General features: G+C 36.7%; 1 protein-coding gene across 2 annotated transcripts in view; it reads left to right on the top strand.

Moving 5' to 3' along the window:
* The window catches only part of LOC105513676, a 38025-nt gene extending 15965 nt beyond the window's left edge, over positions 1-22060 (top strand). The window contains exons 2-7 of one of the 2 annotated variants that reach the window (XM_011944615.1): positions 1441-1585; positions 4163-4256; positions 10499-10617; positions 13127-13269; positions 20009-20101; positions 20455-22060. In XM_011944615.1, coding sequence (XP_011800005.1) covers positions 1441-1585; positions 4163-4256; positions 10499-10617; positions 13127-13269; positions 20009-20027 — 520 coding nt within the window. In that variant the 3' untranslated portion in view covers positions 20028-20101; positions 20455-22060. Of the gene's footprint in view, positions 1-1440; positions 1586-4162; positions 4257-10498; positions 10618-12186; positions 12344-13126; positions 13270-20008; positions 20102-20454 lie in introns of those variants that run through there. The other variant, XM_011944616.1, reaches the window with a different exon arrangement.
* The last annotated feature ends 2258 nt before the right edge of the window (positions 22061-24318 follow it).

Raw genomic sequence — 24318 nt, 5'->3', positions numbered from 1 at the left:
CTTTGGAAGCTTCCTCTCAGGGGTGTACTCCACCACGTGAGGTGTGAGGTGTCAGTCTGCCCCTAGTGGAGGATGTCTCCCAGTTAGGCTACTCAGGGGTCAGGAACCCACTTGAGCAGGCAGTCTGTCCGTTCTCAGATCTCAGCCTCCGTGTTGAGAGATCCACTGCTCTCTTCAAAGCTGTCAGAGTCGTTTGCATCTGCAGAGGTTTCTGCTGCTTTTGTTGTTGTTGTTGTTGTTTAGCTGTGCCCTGTCCCCATAGGTGGAGTCTACAGAGACAGGCAGACCTCCTCTAGCTGCTGTGGGCTCCACCCAATTCGAGCTTCCCAGCGGCTTTGTTTACCTACTTAAGCCTCAGCAATGGCGGGCGCCCCTCCCCTAGCCTCGCTGCTGCCTTGTGGTTAGATCACAGACTGCTGTGCTAGCAACGAGTGAGGCTCCATGGGCGTGGGACCCTCCCGGCCAGGTGTGGGATATATTCTCCTGGTGTGCCTGTTTGCTTAAAGTGCAGTATTGGGGTGGGAGTTACCCGATTTTCCAGGTGTTGTGTGTCTCAGTTCCCCTGGCTAGGAAAAGGGATTCCCTTCCCCCTTGCGCTTCCCAGGTGAGGCGATGCCTCGCCCTGCTTCAGCTCTCGCAGGTCGGGCTGCAGCAGCTGACCAGCACTGATTGTCCGGCACTCCCTAGTGAGATGAACCCAGTACCTCAGTTGAAAATGCAGAAATCACTGGTCTTCTATGTCACTCGTGCTGGGAGTTGGAGACTGGAGCTGTTCCTATTTAGCCATCTTGCTCCGCCCCAAAATTCAGCATGTGTGTGTTTTTGTTTATACTATTAGATGCCTTTTTCTAAGACACACAGTCTATGTAGACACGCTTACCTTTCAGGGGAATTTGTCTTAAGAGACCATTAGCCATAAAAATTTGCTTAGAACTATGAAAAGAAGTAAAAATCCTTCTAAAATCTACGGTACTATCTTTCTTGTAGGGGAAAACATTATGCTTATAATTTGTTGTTGGTTGTGTTTTTTGTTTGTTTGTTTGTTTTCTGTTTCTTTGTTTGTTTTCTAGATGGAGTCTCTGTTGCCCAGCCTGGCATGCGGTGGCACTATCTCGGCTCACTGCAACCTCCGCCTTTCGGATTCAGCAATTCTCCTGCCTCAGCCTCCCAAGTAGCTGTGATTACAGGCACACCCACCACCACACCCAGCAAATTTTTGTGTTTTTAGTAGAGACAGGGTTTCACCATGTTGGCCAGGCTCGTGTTGAACTTCTTACCTCCAGTGATTCCCTCTCCCTGCCTTGGCCTCCTAAAGTGCTGGGATTACAGGTGTGAGCCACTGCACCTGGCCTATTGTCATTTTAAACAAGGATATTTACATTAAAAGACTATAAAACAGATATATATATATGAACACTTTAAGCTTTTTATTTTACTCAGCTCCTCAGGTCAAAACACAAGTAGTCAAGAGATTTGTCCATCTAATTCATCATACTACTCTGCTCCAAGTGAGACCCACACTGGGTCAGCTCCATCAAGGAAAAGAACATTCCACCCACGTTTGGATTCTGGAATATCATCCTTGGTAAATATTTTTAATTAACTCTTTACCTGATGATAAGTTTATAGAACATATTTTATTTGATATTCAATGTTTTAAAATAAGTGTATTAGCTGCTTACCCCTACCCTTGTAATTGTGAGAGGAGAAATGAAAGGTTGACACTCTCAGTCCCAATTCAAAGAGTAAAAAAGAAAGAAGCTGGATTGGAGGAAGGAAGATCAAAAAGGAGGAGAAGATGAGTAGAAAAGATAATGACCGTTAAAACCAAAACGGCGCTCCTTCCTTTCTTCTGCTGAGTGCAAATTCTGTCTCTAGTCTGAGATTTACTTTCCTTTCTTTCTGGAATTTCCTTTGTCTGCAAGATACATTTTTCTTTTCTGCCAAACTCACCACTTCTAAGACATTCTTTCTAAGCCATCTAACTGGAACCATACATGCTTCTTCCCCCTTCCCTTCATACATAATTATTCCAGGCATCCCACTGGCTTAAGGTGAGTTATTCAAATGTCTACCTACCAAATTACAGAGAATTAGTTTTTCAAGCACAATTATCATGTTTTATTCAATTTTGTATCCCCAGTGTTTAAAGGAGTGCCTGACATATAATGTGGTAAAATATATATTTTTGAATAAAATGTGATGAAGCATGCTAGCATCAAAAAATATTTATTGAAGAATACATTAATCAGTTGGCCCATCAGAATTTAAATAAAGAAAAATTGCAGGGCAAGACACAAATATTCGTTCTTCCTTTAGGAAGAAACAGCTGTCACACAGCTGCACCAATCTGACAACCTTACATAGGAATAAATAAAAACATGCAGCAGCTCATTTTCCTACAATGTCAGAAGTTCCAAAGTCAACCACTTGGCTCCTTAAAAAATAAACAGGTTTTTGTATAAAAGTAGATATCTGGTGAAAAATGAAAACTTTCCTCTCAAATACAACTTTAGCTTAGAACAATTTTTCTTTTCCCAGCACAAGCCTCATAAAATAGAACAGAGTCAATGGATATGGCAGTCCTAGGGACCTTAACTTCCAAGAAATTTTTATTCTATAATAGAAGCAAGAAAAGAAAAATTCCAAATGCACATAAGGTGTTGGGAAAGAGGCTTCCATAACTATATAAGCCGAACAGCTAAGAGTAGAAAAGATAATAGAAAAGATAAGGAATAAACACATGTACAAACAAACTCAGAATATTTACTTTAAAAAATGTTCAGTATTTGGAACAAATACTCTGTTTTTAGAACAGAATTTGGCACAAATACTCTGTGCTTTAGAACAGAATTTGGCAAGTGCTGCCCCCAAATAAGTTGGACTATATTCCTTAATCATCTAAAATGTTTTGTGTTTATTGTTTTCCGAAAAGAATAGTACAAAAGGATGAGTTCACTCCTTGAAAGCATGTTAGCAAATCCTCAGAATATCTCCAAGAATTGCTCAAGCATAAGTTAACTTTTTAGTGTTACTGATAAGAAGGTAGACAGCTTTTGTTACTGGTTCTATTTTTAAAATGAAGATATTGGGATATTTGTTGGAGCAAGGCCAAGGTCATTGAGTGAGTAAGTAATGCAGCTAAAACATTAAAGTTAAATTATTCTTAAAAAGCCAGCTCTTCTCAACTTATTTTGGGGCAGCACTTGCCAAATTCTGTTCTAAAGAACAGAGTATTTTTTCCAAATACTTAACATTTTTTAAACTAAATATTCTAAGTTTGTTTGTACATGTGTTTAACTTTGGCTAACAGAAGAATGAATCTATGGTGTAAATATTTAACATAATATTCTTTTCAAGTAATATGCCTTTTGTTTGTGTAGACCTTGAAATAATCACAAGTTATATAAAACACTGGAATTTTGATTGATTACAACCTCAATGTTAGTAAACAATTAAAATTGCCCCAAATATGATCTTGGCACATGTTCTAGTCAGTAACATACTGTCCAGAACAAGATGGCTATACCTAAAATATTTCATTCAGTTTGAACAACACATTTTGAGAGCAATGTCAATAAGTTGAAACTCTTTCCAAGAATAACCACCAAAACATTTACTAATTTACAGACGATTATCTATCAATAATAATTGAATGACTTTAGAGAGAATGACAACTATTATTAAACATTTAAAACAGTAATCATATGTGGAGGGATTCTCTGTGTAGCCTTAAAAAGACATAACTCGTACAATTGGAGCAAGTTAGAGGGATTATATAATAAACAGAGTCCATGTAATGAAGACATCTTAACAATTAGAACTGTTATAAATGGAATGAGACTGCTCATGGGATATTCAAAAATATTAAAGAATGATTTATATAAATTGGGCTAAAAGGGATCACGAATTGGGTACATATATTTATTCATGCTGTCATTTACCATCAAATGTAAATCAGTTGCAGGTGTTGAGGATGCAAAGTTGAATAAAAACACATAATTTAGATTCGATAAGATGATTTCCATGAGCACACCATTAGATATTTGGAGTTCAATTTGGCTAAGTGTTTGGCATGGATTTACACTACTTTTACACATGGAAGTAAATGAACTACATATTGCCAGATGATAAAATATTTCTCTTTTCTCTTGTTTTAAAGCTTCCATCAGATTCTTGTAAGTACCTCACTTGGAACAAGGTAGAACAACATAACATTCAAGGAAGTCAACTGCGTTGCCCAAGAGTAAGAGAAGGTAAAAGAATGAATGTGTACCTTTTTCGTGTACATCCTCTGAGTAGAATTTTTTGTGGAATTTTCCTTTTTCAAGACCATAGAATTGTTGATATGTAAAGCCACCTTTGAAAGCATACTCTTATAACTGATTATATAAATAACTAACATTCAGTATTAATATTGGAAAAAGATTGAAAGATAAAGAAGAACCTGTCACTGACTATCCAGAATAACCACTGTGACTTTTATTTCCATTTACTCCTTTATTGTAAAATATATACACACATACATATATGTATTTTTTATTTCTTCTTGTTTTTCTCACTTAACAGAATGATATTGTCAGCATTTCTTCCATGCCATTAAACATTACCCAAAATATACTTTTTAAAGCTTGCATAACTTTCCATCATATCATTAAATGTATTTAACCAATAATCTTTGTTGGAAATTTAGTTTATTTACTATTTTTTATGATAATGAATAATACTGTCATTTCAATTGATGACTTTAAGTTCCCTTAATTCTATATATTTTTTTCCAACAGCATCAAAATAGAATCTAAATGCGTTAGTCAGGGTTCTCCAGATAAATGGAACCAATAAAATACACCTCTCTCTGTCTCTCGGTATTTACATCTCTCTCTATATATACATCTATATATCAAGATATATATATATAAAAAGAGATAGATAGATAGAGGGATAAGACTTATTACAGGAATCACATGATTATAGAGACTGAGAATTCCTACAATATGCCGTCTGTAAGCTGGAGAAACAGGGAGCCAGTGGAATAATTTGGTCTGTATCTGAAGATCTGAAAATCAGGAGAGATGATAGTGTCACTCCATCAGGGTCCATCAGGGGCCTCAATGGGTTACATGATGCCTGCCCACATTGGTGAGGGCAAATCATTGCTCAGCCTGCTGATTCAAATGCTCATCTCTTCCAGAAATGTCCTCTCAGGCTGTGATGGATAAATTTAATTTAATGCAATGTTAAATTGATTGCATTAAAGGATAACTAGATAAACTGGTAAAGCATTATTTCTGGGAATGTCTGTAAGGGCATTTCTGGAAGAGATTGGCATTTGAATCAGTGGATTGAGTAAGGAAGATCTGCCCTCACCCAGTGTGGGTGGGCACTATCTAAGAGTTTGAGGACCTAGGGAGAGCAAAAATGCAGAGAAACGATGAATTTACTTTCTCTTTTGGAGTTTGGGACACTGATCTTCTCCTTGCCTTGGACATAAGAACTCGAAGGTCTCTGGCTTTGGGACTCTAGGACTTGTATCAGCAGGCTGCCAGATTCTCAGGCATTCTCGGGTCTTCATCCTCAGACTGAGTGATACCATCAGCTCTCCGGGTTCTTAGACCTTCAGACTCAGACTGAGTTATACCACTGGCTTCATGGGTTCTCCAGCCTGCAGACAGCATATGGTGGGACGTCTCAGCCTCCATCATTATGTTAGCCAATTCCCATAATGACTGCCCTTTCATCTATCTATCTATCTATCTATCTCGTATTGATTCTATTTCTCAGGAGAACCCTGACTAATACACAGACATACCCAGGAGTAATGTTTCACCTGTTATCTGGATATCCCTTAATTCAGTCAAGTTGATATCTAAAATTAACCATCACACTGAATAAACCAGGTAGTCTCATTTTACATTTTCACACAGCACTTTAAATTTGGTGGAATAACTATGTTTTGCTATTACTATTTTATTCTATCAGGTTTTACAAGGGTAATAGTATAACAATCTGAATAGCTGCCATCTGCAGTACTTGATATACATAATGTTTGATTTCAATAAGCAGCTTTCAATAGATTATAAATTCTGTAAGAACAGAGGCCATGCATTTCTCATGTATTTTTTTGCATCCACAAAAGCCAACGAAATAATATTAGACATAATTCCTGCTTCAGTGAGTGTTTAGTCTCTAGGAAACATCAGATCTTGGCTATCTTCCACCTATATTAGCAGACTTGCAGTAATATTGTATATTGCACAATTTTACTGTTGATTGAGGAAAAGTGGCTTTAGGTCTATTCATCTGCTCATTTTCCCTCTCTGTGGACCCCCACACGATACTTATCTTCTTTCACTCAAACTCAGTTGGCAAAGGAAGGGGAACTAAAATAGCGTAATTTTCTTATACGTTGAGTAAAATATGTTCTTATGCTTTAACTCTGTCAGCTGTATTTGCAGCCAAGCACTGACTCCTATTTTTAAAATGTGAGTAGATAGTACTCCTAGGGATAAATTAGAGTTGTCCTTTCAGGACCTTGGGAAGATTTTTTTTTTTCCCCAAGAGTGAGAAATTGTGAAGAATTAGGAAGGAAAGACCCCAAGAAAAGTGGTGGCTGAGTGTGTCACATGTATCAGGAGTCCTCCAGCAAAAGGAAGAGAGAGCTACGTCACAGGCTAAAGCGGGAAGGATTTAATTTAGTCCTTAAGCTTTAGTGTGTGAACAAATCATCTTGAGGTGCATGAAAAGTCAGATTCCTGGGTCCTACTCCCACAGAATCTGTTGTAAGGGATGGGGCCCAGAATCCAGATTTGTAAAATATTATCACAGGGAATTCTGTTGTAGATGATTTAAAGGCTATACTATGAGAAACACTGGTTTAAGAGGCATGAGGAAAGGGAGAGAAGAAAGAAATTTGAATAGAAAGTGAATAGATTGATAAGTAAAAATGCTGACATGAGTGTGTGAGTGCAGGGGCAGGTGGTTGATAATTGTGGCAGCCATAACGAGGCAAAAAGAAATCGTATTCTGAGCACAAGTGCTGGATCGGGGTTTAGAGAGAACTCCAGAAATTGGAGATGACGAGAAAACAAAATGTGAGGGTAAACTGAAAATGAGCTTGTGCAGAGAATGTCCAAAGGTCTCCTTCTCTCCCTGACTTAAGTGGCCAGGTTATGTGCTGAGGCCATCACTCAGCAAAACCAATCCAACGTAATGACCATGGTGGCCATTCATGCAGAGGACATCATTGCTCTGCAGAGATAAAAGCACATTTTCCTTCTATAGATCATTAACAATACCCAATCTCTTGTAAGTGACTAGTCATAAAAGGACCAGAGCATGATTTAGGGGATGGAAAACATATGAAAAATCCCCTCACCTCAAACCAGGGAGAAATAGATGTCCCTCCTTCATTGCTCTTAATTTTGTTTAAGTGTATTTTGTGACATGGAGAACAAATGCTTTTCAAAAGTACTTTGAGAAGAATAACCCTCTTTCCAGATTAGATCTGGAAACACCCATCAAAGCTACTTCAGTTTATCTCAATTGCCTCAATTGTACATTCAGGAAGAGCTCATAAGACAGGAAAGGTTATCTGGTGTGTGATGAGCAGCAATTGCCTAAGGCTTCGATTTCCAGATCAAGACTGACTTAAATTTTCACAATTAAATAAAGCAAAAGAGTAAACTGCTGGCAGAATTCTTTTAACGAATAAATTCTTTCTATTCAAAAATATCCCAGGAAGTTAATTCAGTGACTGCTATTATGTGTTACAAATCCAGTGAGAGGACAAAGGACAAGCTGAGAGGCAGCAAGTGAAAGTCAACATCCCTGAACTGTCAGATATTCCAGACTGTAGTTCAGCTGCTAAGATGTATCTTCAATTGCCAACCAAGTCTGAGAAAAAAAAAGAAAAATCCAATTTAATTCAACTCCTCACAGTGGAAGTGAACTTTGGCCTCCAACTTCAAAGAATGCTTTGAAAGCTACTTTAAAAAGAAATAATTAAAAGAGCAGAAGATCAATAGCCCTCAAACAAACAATACAGAGAAGAGTTTAATAACTCTGGGTTATCTGGTACACAAAGAAAGCGGCCAAATTTGAAGTGGGGGTAGGTGAAAGACAATACAGCCTGAGGGTCTCCCTGCTCAATTAGGTGATTGCTCCAGTTTTCTACCTCTACGATTTTTAAATCCAACCACCCTCATCAATGAAGAAGAACATTTCCTAACATAAGGATATTTTATTTGTAAGTCGGTTGAAATACTGCCTCATTCTGGGTCAAAGGATTTCCTGGGTGGTAACAGCAGAGTTCATTATGAGAGAAATGACTGAAAGGGAAGGCTACACCCTGGCCTCCACCTGCCCCTGGTGTAAGAACTGATGTTTGTGTCGAAATAATAAAATATTGGATTCTCATATTGCCTTCCATAAACTCTTCACAAATGAACTTATTACTTTTTATTATAGTCCACAAAAGCACACAGGCTACAAAAGCAAAGTTTGTTTTTGATGTCCTCAGTGTCCTTTTTCTTTATTGTTTTACCTTTGGAATGAGGGGAGTCACCCATTCCAGAAAATCAGAGTGGGAAAAGTGCATGCAAATGGTACCAGGTGTGACTCATAGAAATGCATCATGATAGAGCTGGTAGGAAATTGAAGTAATTTCGTGTAGGGTTGCTTTCAGGGGCCTGGTTGACATCATATCAGAGTGAAGTTTGCCTGGGGAAGCACAATAGAGAGTGTAGGGGCCTATGGCAATAAAAAAGCCTATATTATCCTTAAAGTACTAGAAATCAGTATTCTTACAAAGCAGCATGCATGCCAAACCAACATGTTTTCTCACCAAATTCAGTTTATGGTCAGCACTTGATTTAGGCCTTCCCCCTATTTTTTGTAGACATGAAAAACTGAAGATCAGGATATTAAAATTAGTCATCTGGAGTCCCACATTTCTCTACTAGCCAACTCCAGACTGGAAACAGGACATTCTTTCCCTAACCCTCAAAGTTTTGTGCAAATCTTATTTGGAGGATGATAATGTTGGAAAACAGTGAGAAATGAGTTCGGAAATGGAATTTGAGATAAGATTATGGAAAACCTTATCTGACAAGCTAGAATTTGTAGGCAAGAAGAAATTGCCGAAATGTTTTGAGTAGTGAGTGCTGGGGTAAAAGCTGTGTTTCAGGAAGGTTGTATGGTAATGTGTGTCATTTATATTGGAGGAGAGAACTTCACAAGCAAGAAGATTCAAGAGAAAGTAATTACAGTTTAAGTAGGAAGACATGAGAACCTGGACATTGAAAAGGAAGGGACAGATTCTCAAAGGGAAAACTGCTAGGATAAGGTGACTAACTGAATTGAGACACAAAAGAGAAAGAAAATCAGGAATGACTTCACAATTCCCAAAGAGAAAATTATATGAAGATTAAATCACTATACTAATACTAGAGATTGTTCTCACTTGACTGGGCTAGAAATATTTATGTACGGTTAAAAGTTAACTGTAGGCCAGTAGCGGTGGCTCGTCTATAATTCCAGCACTTTGGGAGGCTGAGGTGGGCAGATCACGAGGTCAGGAATTCGAGACCAGCCTGACCAACATGGTGAAACCCCGTCAAGAGATCGAGACCATCTTGGCTAACACAGTGAAACCCCGTCTCTACTAAAAAAAAAAAAAAAAAAAAAAAAAAAAAAAACTAGCCAGGCGTGGTGGGGGGTGCCTGTAGTCCCAGCTACTTGGAAGGCTGAGGCAGGAAAATGGCGGAACCCAGGAGTCGGAGTTTGCAGTGAGCAGAGATGGCGCTACTGTACTCCAGCCTGGGTGACAGAGTGAGACTCCAAAAAAAAAAAAAAAAAGAACAATTTAAATAATCTATAACCTAATAACCTTATAACCTGTATTATAGCCTTAATATAGTTTTAAAAAAACTTTCCTTTGTTTTTTAAACAAAGAAGATGAAAAAGAAATAAAGTTGCTGATTTGTTTCATATTTTCCCTTTTTTGTATCGCTCATCTTGTTTTGAGAGGGCTCGGTAGTAAGCCCTTTACACACATCCACAGGCTCCTATAGCAGAAGGATAATGAGAAAACTGAGTGGTTTAGATATTTAATAGCCTTATTTTGATTAATTTATTATTGTCATAACTGTGAATCTGATTTAGTGTTGTCAAATAAGAGGTATAGCTCAATTTTCCTTAGAAGATATGAGAGGAAAGTTAGTTGGCAAGATTTAAAAATATAATTTTCAACTATTAGAAAATGAAAAATGTGGTGAAGTCCTGGATCTTTCCCTGTCTCCAATCTTTCCCCCAACCAGGTTAGGGAGACAGGAGTGGGTTAAATCATTTTACTACTGCTCACAATGTGTGGGTCAAATCATTCTTTCCCCAGTTGTGATATCTAGTGGGAGTTTCAAACAACTGGCCAAATAGCAAGTGAAGATGGCAGTCCTGCCCCCTAAACATACTTCCAAAATCTTACCCTGTGGTTCTTATCCAGGACCCTCTGAAGAAGAGCAACTTTTCAGACAGGTAGAGTGTACCTTGCCCCCAAGGAAAAGAGTTATTGAAAAAAACAAATGGGAAACATGGCTACAAGAAAATTGGGAAGACTGCCGGGTAAGAACTTTTTTTTTTTTTTTAAGCCTATTTTTCCGTTGATTAAATTGTGACATCTTTTTTTTTTTTTTTTTTAAGGGCATAAATAACGCAACTTTTAGCATGTCTTCACAGCTTTCTGTAAAACTCCGGGTGTTTGGGCTTCTCTGTTTCTCTTTCCCCCTTCTTTTCATCATAATATGTTACATATTTTCTAACCTTCATTTTAACCTGATATTGCTGAACTTTGAGAGGAAGTTTAAAATATTTGAGAAGAACAAAATAGTTGTTAATAAAAAAAAGTCAAACGTTGAACAATAATCCATATCAATGAGTTTATGATGCAATCTGGAATCCTTTGAACAATGATCAGGATGAAACTTTTGAGCAGCCAGCTCAAACAAAGCTATGCTGGAATAAATCAAATTTTTCACCAGTGAGGGAACCGGATTTTCATTTCTTGTTGCTGAAAATCACCCTGCTGACTGAGCCACTAGCACTGAAACTTCCCCTGCAGTTAGTCAACCTGACCACTACAAAGCTGTGGGGCTGTGACTCAAGCTTCTAACTCCAGTTGGATCAAGTCATGCTTAGGCAGAGGACTGAAGATTTAACTGGGACAAGTGTTTCTGGCAATAAAAAAATAAGTCAACTTCCTCACAACAGAGTGAGAGGCTAATATTTTTGTATATTAAAGGAACAAAATTATGCTTGAAAAGTTTAAGAAGTCTTCCAGAAATGAAACAGAGCCTAAAACTCCTTGTTGAGGACTCCTGACGCCTCCTTTGCTTCACAGACTTATATACCATAGATTTATGAAATTAGGGAATGAGAAGGAGCTTCACAGAGGATCTGGTTTAAATCTCTTATTTTCAGAAAGGAAAAGGAAGTCCAGGAAGAGAACTGACTTGCTCAAAGTTATGCAATTTTTCAGGGAAAGATAAGAAAATAGAATACCATGTCCCAGTATGGTTCTTTCTTTTCAAATTAAAGCTATTAATATATAATGAATGGATACTATCTAGTACAAATGTAAACAACACACCCACTTATTTATTTAAAAAATTTAAACAATACACCTAAGGCTTTGACATCCATTCCCAGACTCTCTTTAGGAGAAGTCATTTTGGTGTTTATACTCATTCCTTCTTTATACTTGCAATTTTAACCTTGGGTATACTTTAAAGTCAATGGAGCCTTGCTAATAAACTATCATAGAAGAATTAATTATCCTTTCAATAACTATACTGTAAGAGAATGGCTAAATAAACTCTAAACTATCATGGAAAACTTAGTTGGGAAATAGTGGTAAATTTTTTTAAAAACTTTTCTGAGGAGATGATTTTAATGTATAGGCGATACACATAAACTATTACCATTTCTCAAGTTTTATTTTAAAATAAAGACCTTGTATGTTTTTGGAAAATAGATTTTCAAGTATCACATTTTATAAAGTATAATATCTAAAAATATCAAGATGTTACTAATCTTTCTAAATATAATGTCTGTATTTCCTTAAAAATAGCAAATTATTTGGCCTCGAATTTTTTAAAAAGGGATTGTCATTCTATTCAATATTTTTATTGACAGAAATTGATGGCAAAATATGGAAATAAAAAAATTAAGTTGACTTTTAGGAATGCAGTTTAGAAGAGCAATGCAACCACTGAGAGTGGTAGCAATGTATTTTACACTAAAGTTGACTGCTGTTTAAAGTGAAAATAAAATATTCACTATCTTTGAAGCACACCAAGTCATTTTTAGATATGTATCTCTAGTTACTTTAAACAAAATCATAGTTTTCGTCTTCCAAATGATGTTATCTTACTCTAAAAATTTTATAAATGTGATTTCTGAGAATTTCCAAGTGAGGCTAATGATTACTGATCATGTAAAGCAGTCAGAAGTTTATCCCTTCTATTCTACACCCCTAGAAAATCTCAGAATCTGCTTGAGAATCCTGTCCTTCTTCCTCCATACACCCGTGGAACCCTCCCAAACCCTGTATGCTGCTCAGTAATTCTGATCAAGATCTTCACCCTCCCTAACTTGAAAATTGCTACAGGCCGGGCGCGGTGGCTCAAGCCTGTAATCCCAGCACTTTGGGAGGCCGAGGCGGGTGGATCACGAGGTCAGGAGATCGAGACCATCCTGGCTAACATGGTGAAACCCCGTCTCTACTAAAAATACAAAAAAAACTAGCCGGGCGTGGTGGCGGGCGCCTGTAGTCCCAGCTACTCGGAGGCTGAGGTGGGAGAATGGCGTAAACCCGGGAGGCGGAGCTTGCAGTGAGCCGAGATCGCGCCACTGCACTCCAGCCTGGGCGACACAGCAAGACTCCGTCTCAAAAAAAAAAAAAAAAAGAAAATTGCTACAACATAATTGTGTTTGGATGTATGAGTACTCTGGAGGAAAAAAAAAAAAAAAAGGTTAAAAACTACTGGCATAATTAATATACACAATACATTTTAAATGAATAACTAAAGCTGACAAAAACCTTACTTTTTTCTTTTTATTTGTTTTTCCTCAGAATTTGAACATTTCATTTCAGGATTTGGGGGATCCTTGCCAAGTTGAAAATTTTAACAGAATTCTTAGAAGACTAATTCGAGTTGAAACGCTCTGGTTAGTGGATAATTCACTGGTGGACTTAAGTGCCATAAGATTGCCAAGGTATCTGCTCTGTAGCATGTCTAGTTAACAGGTTAAAGTTAAGTCTTTTCTATTTGGATACATGTGATCACTGACTGTACATACTGCACCTGGCCTCATGTGGTCAGGTCTTAAAGGTTACACTTTGCACTAAAGTGGCACATACAGCAAGGCCAAAAGAGAAATTTATATATCAAAATGTCATACTTTAGAGGGAAACATCTGTTTTTTCAAATTAATATTTTATTACCAATTTTTAGGAAAGTTATTTGTATGAGTAGAAAAATTTGCTGTTTTCATTGTGATATAAACTAGAAAATGCAATTACATGACATATACATTATGGTTTAAGAAATTAATTTTTAGTTAGTCATATTTGTTGAACACCTATGGGGAAAGACTTTACAAGGTAGTTGACAATAGTAGCCTTTAGGGTAACATTCTGTTATTGGAGCGGAGGCTGGTTATCAGATTAAGGACAGAAATAAACTAAAAATAAAAAATATATATAGACTCTTTGGTCTCTCAAGGATTCCAAACTCATATTGTTAAAAATAATCTCTTTCTACTCAGGGATTGCTAGAGAAACCTTTTTACAGGGAGCTGCTATTTGCTTCAGCAGGCAGAATGGGTAGGTGGAGTGAGCTTTGGTGGCAGTGAGAGGGGCCAACAGAGCTCCTCAGGAGTGAATTAGATGAAGGAAATTGAGCATCCACAAAAAGGAAGGGTAATTTCTAGAGCAGGTTAAGATACAATTCTGAGCATGGGCTGAGAGAAGGTCACAGAAAGAAATCATGATAGCTGTACACAAGAGGGAAACAGTCTGGCAGACAGGAAGTGCCAAGACAGAGAAAGTTGTGTCACCACCCACTTGCTTTGCCCCCCTTCTCTCCCCTAACATTTCCTATCGACTGGGGCAATCTGTGATGTGGTGAATCTGAGATACTGAAAGGATAAAAGGATACCTATGAAAAAGTGAGAGCATGACTGGTAAACAAGAAAATAACAGATTTCAGAGGAGATTGGGGAGAGAGGCACGGGGGTAGGAACTTCTTGGGCTGGTTTTTCAATGAGAAATTGTCATAGTACTGAAGTGATCCTGAAGTCTGTATGAATTCTGGAAATAAGCAGAAGCCAAAAGTTATCAAAGATAAGATGAGATCTATATAAAATATACATACAGAGAGGGACTGAAAGGAAAGAAGAAAAATAAAAATAATAGATTCAAAAAAATTACAGTGAAATCTGGGTGATTCAAAGGGATTTTTTTTCCCTAATGCTTCTGTGTTGCAGTTCTCTCTTTACAGTACCCTCTTTCCCGTTTGCAATGACCATTTATCAATGTCTTTGTGGGGCCCAAGGCCCATAAATATATACCCTGTATTTATCTCATAATATTAAATCCTAACTTATACATAAAGGAAGTTTCCCTTAAGGCAAGATGTCAGTGACAGATTTTGAATTATTTTCTCTATTTGCACAGTCTTGTACAGTTATAGTTTTAAGGCAAACACATTGAGAAGCATTATCTATCAGGAAAATGTATAAATTTAAATGCCTAATATATTTTACTGTTTCTAAGGATACTTTAGTTTTCTTTTATATTAAAAATGTCTCTTTTCTGATTTAAAATGCTATTTTCTCAACATAGAGGTTTTTAAATTACAGAAAGGTAGTAAGAAAAATAACTACAATCTCACTACTTAGAAACAGTATTTTTCACAAGTTATTATTTTTGTGTTTGTCCACTTTTATATTGCTGAGATGATATGCAGCTATTCATCCTTTTATTTAAGACATATCAAGAATCCACCATGGGCCAAGTCAGGTACCAAGCACATTCATTGGAAAAGAAAACAGATTCCTGTGCTGCACAAACTTATGGTCTCATGTATCTTGCTTATTTTCTCTTAATATTCTAATATAAATATTTCTAATTTTCTTAGGAAACCATATTTGTCACATAGTTTGCATGTGACCATCATGACAGTAACATCACTGTTACTCTATTGAGGGGTTATTGCCTGCATAAGGCATGCTGGTGCTATGTTAGATTTGGTAGTTAACCATTCTCTTTAGGAGACAAGTAACAAGATGTTTTTCTTTTGTATCCAGCTGCAGAATTTTAAATATGAGCAAAAACCATCTCACGTCTTTCAAACAATTACCAAAGATACCTCAGATACAGCATTTATCCTTGGCCGAAAACCACATTGAGACTCTTACTGGACTCTCCAGGTTACGGTGCACTCCACTGGAATCCCTTATTCTCAAGAGGAACCCTTGTGAATTCCACCAAAATTACAGGAAGCAGTAAGGCCCCAGACACCCTAAGTCACCTTTTGCACTTCATTGAATATTACACTTTTAACTGTATTTTAAAATATTTTTCCTCTCTTGCTCAAATTTACCCAGCAAATAGTTATAGAATCTGCACTATGTTGAACACTTCATGCTTCTGATCTCGTCTAAAGACTTTTAAACTGACCTTTCTTTATCTTTTTAAAAATTTATCTTAATACACTCTTGGTTAATTTATAGTTGCTATACAGATTTTTAGGCTCCTTCTGTAATGACTTTACCTATACAAAGATGTTTAATTTTAGACTTTCAAATTCCACACATTTTCTCCCACATGCTTAATAGATATGATATCTTTTAAAAAATTATACATATATATTTTTTATTAAGTTGCATGTGACAACTTTATAAATGGTTTATTCTCTGGTATTACTTTCCCTCTTTGGGCCCCAGGACCAACATTAAGTGAATACAAAGAACTCAGTTTACTCCAGTGGTCGAAAGAGCTCAAAAACCTGCCAAGAAGAAACCATTTTTATTACTTTGTCACAACTGAGAACATTCCCAATGATAATAATGAAATCTAAACCTTGAAGTGTGCACCCAGTAATATGCCTATCTATTTATCCCCAGCTAATTCCCAGTACCACTAATTATTGTATTTATGGGAATTAAAAGGATAAAAACAAGCAAATGAATTCTACAGCCTGTATTTGCACCCATGACTGAGGTCATCTCCCCTCCCAGTCAAATCTGTCAAACAAAGAGTTAGATCATCTCCAGGGTCTATTTCTATTCTACGATTACAATCTTTTGCTTACTTTCATTTCAGTAAAAGACATAGTTTTCACCATCTTCTTTCCTCATGCTGCTCTTTTCCCATGAACAGCAACTATATTCTAGAAGCCTATATGATGTTAGACTCTTCAATGCCTCATGTACAATGAAAATTTGTCAAAACAGAAATTCTAATCTCTGTTGTTACATAAATCTCATTACTGCAGTTGTCTCCCCTATGACTGTAGTCTGGAAGCAAAGTTTCATGTCTGTGATAATAGATTCTTAAATTGCTTTCACGTAACAGTGAAAACTAGCAGCACAGTTGCTATAATATTGAGCTAATATTTAACCATAATAATAGTTGGAGGTTTAAAATTATATTTCCTATAATCAGAGGAGGTTTAGCTGGACATTTCAACATAATTCATAAGAAAGCACATTCCTAGTCATAAGGTTAATTTAATAGTATTGTATTTCAGTTTTGTTAATTCATATGTGGGGTTTTATAAAGCATTTTGGTCCCAACTCAGCTTCTTACCTCTCTTCAAAGAATGCCTTACAATAATAGTATTAAGATGAATTGTCTGAAATCAGATATGCCCTGAGGTCTTACTATAATTCTGTCTACAAAATTCATGATGTGGTATAGAGTTATGTAGGAATGAGGGATATAATGAGGTTCTTCTGTTTTTCCAGTATTAACTCTATTGGATTGAGTCCAAGGTATATATATGCTGACTTTCAAGTTAGAAAAAGCCAGGTTATATTAACTTAGGTAGTGCAGGGTTGTGTTGAACAGAATGATGAAGTCATTTTAAAGTATGAGGAAAATGTTTAAGCATCCACTCATGCTAAGGAACTAAGCTGGAGTCAGTAGTTCACTCAAATATGGGTTCAGTCACCCAGCCAAAAATCTGCACCTTGAAGATTATAATAGCTTTAATTTTGTCACTGGGTATCTGTGTTGAGGATTTGGGCCAGAGCTTCAGGTGACTCTTTTTACATACCACGCTCAGAATTATTTAAATTACAAGCTTTTCTTGACCATTATCACCTAGGATTGTGACTGCTTTCCCTTCCTCCTTTGTTTCAGATCCTCCAATAAGAAGACAGCACAATTTAAAAGAGAAAGGACTTAATGATAGAACTGATAGTGTAAGTCCTAGTAGGTTAGAAGGTGGCCCCATTTCTGGGACACCTACAGGCAAACTTCTCTCTCATTCTCCAGGAGTCAAACATTATATTAGTTCATTATTGCTTGACTAAAAAAAAAAAATCAGTGGCTAGAAATTCTTGCCAGCTAAGTATTAATTTTGAAGCCAGAAGACATAGATTTTAATATTTGCTTCATCACCTACAGTCCTTATGATTTGGATAAGTTACTTTAAATGAGGGATGAAAACCAATCTGACAGAGTTGTTGTGAGGATTAAAAGAGATGCACAGGAAGCAATTAATGTTAAGAAAATCATGCAGCCAGTGGGGGCTTTCAAGGAGGTCAGCACCATCGTTAATTGACTTGGCATATCTGCTAAGAGGTTTCTGTATCTTTCATGCAAGCAAATTCAAATGCCATCGATTCCCCCCAGCCTGAGCCCTGAGAATTCCCAGATCTAGAAAACCTGTCATTCTAAAGTAAATGCTGCTTTTTAATGCCACTATGTTTATGATCACTGTTAACTGGATTGAACTGAAGGATCTGTTTCTGAACATAGAAGTGACTCCCTGAATTTGAAATACGAGCTTTAGAAGTCCTCTCTTTCAGGAAAAAAATAACAGCACAATATTATTTCCCAGTCCCTCTTTTATATTTATCAGCCAGAATTCTTCTTTAACTATCACTGAATATCGTGGGCTTACTTTACTTTCTCTCTCTTTCTAAACTTTTAACTTTATAATGAGCACATATATCATGATCTCATTCTGTCTCTCATGGGTAGTTGGCTAAATCCACTCATTGATTTTTTTTCCCTTATAAGACTGTAAAAACTGAAATGAAATTCTCTTATAAAAACAGATTGTAGACAGTCCTACTTCTCTGATCAATATTTACCACCTCCTGAAAGATCTATTAGATCCCTGAAAGGGCAAGCTATGGCAATATCATCAGGTCAACTAAAATGAGTAATATTTTATTTTAGCTCCACTGCAAAGATAAAGAACACAGAATGAAGTGATAGCCATTCATCTTCCTTCTAACAGTAGCAAAGTCCATTCACTTATGAAGAGAATAAGTGAAATAAAATGCTTTTGTTCAATATAGTGTTTTTCTTTTTTTTTTTTTTTTTTAACTTTTGCTTTAGAGTATTCTCCTGTTTGCCAAACTTAAAAATGCTGGATGGAATCTTGAAGCTACCAGAAGATTGCTCATCACCAGAAACCAATATTTTTTCCAAAATATGTCTTGTATCCTAATGCAGTCTGTATAGAAAGAAAGCAATCATCATTGTTGCTAATAGCTAATAAACACAGGAAATGCATGATTAAATATTGCAGTTTATTTCGTATCTTTTTGCTTTTCTAAATCAAGGTAGGAAAATATTTTCTGTAAAGGACCAGATGGTAAATATTTCAGGCTTTATGGTCTGTGTCACAACTACTCAACCCTGCCATTGTAGTGCAAAAGCAGTCATTGATAATATGTAAATGTATGGGTGTGTCTATGTCTCAATAAAACTTTATTTACAGAATGATGTGGCAGGCTGTAATTTACTGATCTCTGCTCTAAATTTTAATGTCACATGGTTGATTGCACTACTCTTCACCAATATCCATGTGCCTTCCTTGGAAGAGGTGTATGATTCCCTCACTATTGAAGTGAGTTATGTCAAGCAACTTACTTTGAGCAGTGAAATATAAATGAATGTGACATAGGCCACTTGCAGGCAGAAATTTTGAGAAAGTTTGTGCTTTGTCACACTTTCTTTCTTTGTGCCATACCAGTGGGCAAATTTCCAGATCAAGGCCTATCTGCCTAGCTTCTGAGGTAAACCTGGCATGCAGCAAAGCCACAGTCATTCTATAAAAGATGGATAGTTAGAGAGTAAATCTCTGTTATCATTTGATGTTGCAGCATAGCCTACCCTCTCCCTACTAAAACACCTCCTTAAATTTAGGGACTGCAACATAATTCATTCAATGATGTATTCTTCCCCCAAAATAGGATAGTAGGCACTCAAAATGTTGAATGAATGAATAAATGGCTATGGTAGGAAATTATTAATGAGTGGCAGAATTACCAGGTAGGATATAACTTCAAAAGTTTAGGTGAAATGAATACCACATGTTCTTACTTATAAGTGGGAGCTAAACATTGGGTCTCATGGACATAAAGATGGCAACAACAGACACTGAGGACTACTAAAGGTGGGAGGAAGAGAAGGGGAAAAGGACTCAAAAACTAACTGTTGGGTACTATACTCAGCACCTGGGTGATGGAATAATTCAAACCTCAGCATCATGAAATTTACCCAGGTAACAAACCTGTATGTGTACTGCCTGAATCTAAAATAAAAGTTGAAAAAAAAAGCTTAGGTGAAATATATTAAAAACTTTACTTAGGGCAACAGTGTTGGAAATAGAAAGAAGTTATAAGGGCTTAGGAAATTGGAGAGTTATGACAGTCAACAAATTATTTTATTGTTTAAGCTACTTTATGTTGGGCTATCTGTTTCTTGCAGGCAAAACCATGCTAACTGACAAGAAAATCATGGGTTTTATACAAGAATAACGAGTGCTGGGTTGCTTAGCTATGAGGAAGACTAGGCTCACTGGTAAGGGTCTCAAGATGTATATCATGCTAATCTGAAGATATGTGCTGATGTTTCAATCTGATGTCCTGTACAGGCTTCTATGAGCAGTGTGGCCGAAGTTGGTGATATCTGTCTATGCCAGAGTGGCACTGATTAGGAGACCTATGAACTAGATAACATCAAACCCCAAAGTTGAGTCTATCTGCTCACTGTAGTGGTGGTAGTTCTACCAGTCATTGGTGGTGACCCATAATTACATATCCAATAATGGCATTGCTATAGTTTCTAGTATATCTGCTCACTTGACCTTTGTAATACTTTCTTGCATCTTCTATAATGCACAGAGATCTGAGCCACTCTCTCCATGGTTTTAGCATACCAGAAGATGTCCAGTGTTGGAGAATGCAGGGATTTTTATCAGCAATCAAACTATATTTGTGGAAATTTTGTGCATAGGTGCCAAAGATGGCTGACTTCTGACCACATTCTATTTAACTCAACTGAATGACACCAAGCTCTCATTCTGAAACTTATAGTTACATCCACCCTTCTGAAATATTCAATTATTCTCCAATACACTGGAGGTAATAGGTATAACAAGAATGTGCATGTGCAACTTAGCATCTCATATCTAATTTTGTGTCCCAAGTTCATTCTTCCCCTGAATGTCCCACGTCTACCAGGTGCAGGATTATCTGGATGGGTCAGTTCAAAACAATTTCAGGGAATAAATTGTGTAGGGGATACAATTTTCTGAGACAGAAACATAATGCGAATAACTCCTTTGTTAGAAAATAATTTCAGTGACAGAAAGCCTTTCAGTTCATAAAGAAAACTTATATAACAACAAGTCTAGCTCTTCACCAGTCCTGATCAGCTCTACAATATCCAGTAAAGGGCTTTCCAGTTCGCCTTTGAATAAATTGAGGTATTGGAAACATCTTAAGAAAATGGTTGTTAATTCTTCCTAATCTTCAGGGATTTCTTCCTTATATTGAGCTGATATCTGCCTTCTGCAACTTTCAACTAATTATTCAAATCTCTCAAGTGATTATAATTAATTCCATCTTATAAGGAATTTTTCTCAGCTTCCAGGCTCTTGAAAACACCCTGATATTTTCTCTAATATTCCAGTGGAAATGTAAACGGGTAACGTAAGAGTCTGTGGGGTTAGTAGGGTGGAGGAAAGGTAAGGGAAAGCTAATGAGAAATAACCAAAGCAAGAGAAAGAATTTTATTTTCTTCAAGTTCTTTATACATCCAAAGTGGAAGATTCCTAAAATAAATTCCCTAAATCAATTTTTTAAAATTAAGTTAGCAAGCTTACTTTTTAATTTATTTAGAAGCCAACTACTTTCAATTATTATTTCTTTCCAGAATGGAACAATTATCACTAATTGTTTGTCATTATAATACCAAACTATGTTAATAGATGCCTATTTTTTAAAGGCTAATAGAAATCATGAAACCAAATATCTAATTAGTTTTAGAGCTTTGGAGCAGATACATCAATATTTGAACCATTCAGGTGTATATTTGTTTATCTGCTTTTTTTCCTCTTCAAAAGAAGTATTATATGCGTTCTGTTTATAATTTTTAAATGGTCATTTCAAAACAGATTATATGAGTTTATACAAATCATAGTGAAATTTATTGCTTAAAAAATCATTTTTCTCTAAACTCTCAGCGTCCTTGAGCTATATATATTTTATGGCAATTTTTACTTAATCGTTTGTATGCTAGTTATTTTTGACAATGACTACTAAAATGCAAGTTTCTTCAAAGGCAGATTCATTTTAGTTCTTCTTTATACCCCTCAAAAAACTCAGTGTTGTTCTCAATGAGTATTGAGTAGATGAGTGAACTTTGAGTGTATACTCCTTGAAATTATATTTCTAGAGGTGGGAAACTTTTTAAAAAATGTATATCATGGGTCTAAAGAAATAAATGCTATATGGCTGAAAAAATATTTTGTGAAAACCAAAAATCCCACAGAATCATAAACTTATCTATGAGACAGATGTTAGCTTGGGGTTGTTCTGGGCTTCTTTTCTACATCCTTCCCATGACCAAATCAGCTCAACAGTTAGCAGTGCTATCCTTCCTCTCCTTCTCCTTCCATCTAAGGAACTAGAGCTGAATTGCTTGGCCACTGATTGACGACAAGCTGAGTTTTCTACAGGTGGAGTTTTCAAGAGGGCTTTGATTTTGCTTTCCTCAGTTTTTCTTCTTCCACAATTGAAAAGTGGTAAGGGTACCAGCTTTCTGTCTATGTCTGCCTCTCTCTCTCTCTCTCTCTCTCTCTCTCTCTCTCTCTCTCACACACACACACACACACACACTTTTTTATAAATATAAATGTATATTTATTGTCACACCAAGCTATAAAATGAAAGCAAATAGCTGAATATTGATCTGTATTATTCAGAGTAATTATAGTCTCTCTCTTTTTGGCTTTCTAAAATAAAAATAAAGACACAGCAATTGATCACTGAGTAAAAGATCTAGCATGCCTTTCAAATGAATTTGTATTAAGTATCCACAGAATATATTGTCCATCATATTTTAGAAGTTAAACTCATTCTGATGAAGAATTGTTTTTAAATGGTTATTTACTTCTTTTTGCAAGCACAGACACCTGTTCAATGATTACATATATTTTCTCTGCTTTTAAAATCATTACCCATCCATGATACATTTTAAGAAATCTTGATGTCATTTTCTCTCAGTAAATTACCATGTATAAATGCAGAAAATAACTCAGTGGTGAAAGAACATAAATTTGTACAGAGAAAATTAATTTTATGATGCGTTATTGTTCTAGCGCTCAAAACTTTGACGGATAGTATCTGCACATCTCTGCCCATGCCCTTCCCCATACTTAACTCTCCCCAGCTCTTCCAACTACACAAAAGACGTTACATAATCTAGCTCTGATTTAAAAGCTGTAACAGTAGGTGAACTGTTAAGGTATGAATCAGAAATTTTATTTTTTACAGATAGCTACGTTTTGATAGATAAGTATTTTTTCCAGGGCAACTTACATTTCTTTAGCAGCTACAATATTCAAGATACTGGGGTAATCTTTTTCGATCCTGTGCTATTCTATACGTAGCTTCTCTCCCCACTTAAAAAATTTTAACAGTAAATAAAGTTTTAGGATATGAGGATCCTCATGTTGTCCCTCTGGTATATAAAGTTGTCTCCTACGAATCATTTTGCATTTTGACCCTAAAATCTATCTAGGAGCAGATATTCTTCCTCCTTGAATTTTGGCTGAGGCACAACAGAAAGGAGAGAGTAGGAGGTAAGTTTGGTAGAAGAGTTACAGTACATAGCTAGCCAGGTATGAGTGGGGCAGGAGATGCCTCCCCCAACCCCACCAGGAATGTCAGGCAACCATCAGGTTATGGTGAGGTGTCAGGTGATTGTCACACTACCTCTCTAAAATAATAATTGGTTGTAGCCAGCACCAGGTTAAGGCAGTTTCCCAATAGATAAAATTTCCTGTAACTGGTGATCAGCAGCTTCCCAATAAGATTTCAGGAACTGTGTGAGTGGGCTTGAGCATGTGCATTATGAGGTAAAATGGTGGAGTTTAACTGGTGTCTGACCTTCCAGGGGCATTTCACTGGAAGAGGGAAGAACACCTCAGGTAAGTATGTGTACAACTCCAGTAAACATACTGCTCATGCTCACCTCTCAAGTACTAGCAGGCCACCATGCATACAGGCAGCTTACCCTAAGGGAAGAATCAAAGGTAATGGGATGCAAGACACTGGAAGTATGCCAGCATATAAAACCCCAACTCAAAATGTCAAATTCTGTACTTGACTTCCAAGATGCCCACTTGGTCTTTTTTCAAGTGTAATTTACTTTCTTTTCATTCTTGCTCTAAAGCTTTTTAATAAACTTCCACTCCTGCGGTAAAACTTGCCTCCATCTCTTCTTCTGCCTTATGCCCCTCAGTTCAATTCTTTCTTCTGAGGAGGCAAGAATTGAGGTTGCTGCAGACCCATGTGGATTTGCCACAGGTAACAGAAGCACAACTGGGCATATACGAGGTGTGATGGTTAATTTTACATATCAACTTTGTAAGGTAACTGTACACAGAAATTTGATCAAACATTATTCTGAATGTTTCTGTGAGGGTATTTGTTGGATGGGGGTTACATTTAAATTGGTGAACTTTGAGTAAAACAGATTACTCTATGTAATGTAGGTAAGCCTCATCCAAT

Source organism: Colobus angolensis, unplaced genomic scaffold (genome assembly GCF_000951035.1).
Source record: "Colobus angolensis palliatus isolate OR3802 unplaced genomic scaffold, Cang.pa_1.0 Scaffold234, whole genome shotgun sequence".
Lineage (NCBI taxonomy): Eukaryota > Metazoa > Chordata > Mammalia > Primates > Cercopithecidae > Colobus > Colobus angolensis.
The sequence above is the reverse complement of the archived record's forward strand: the minus strand, read 5'-3'. Positions and strand labels throughout refer to the sequence as shown.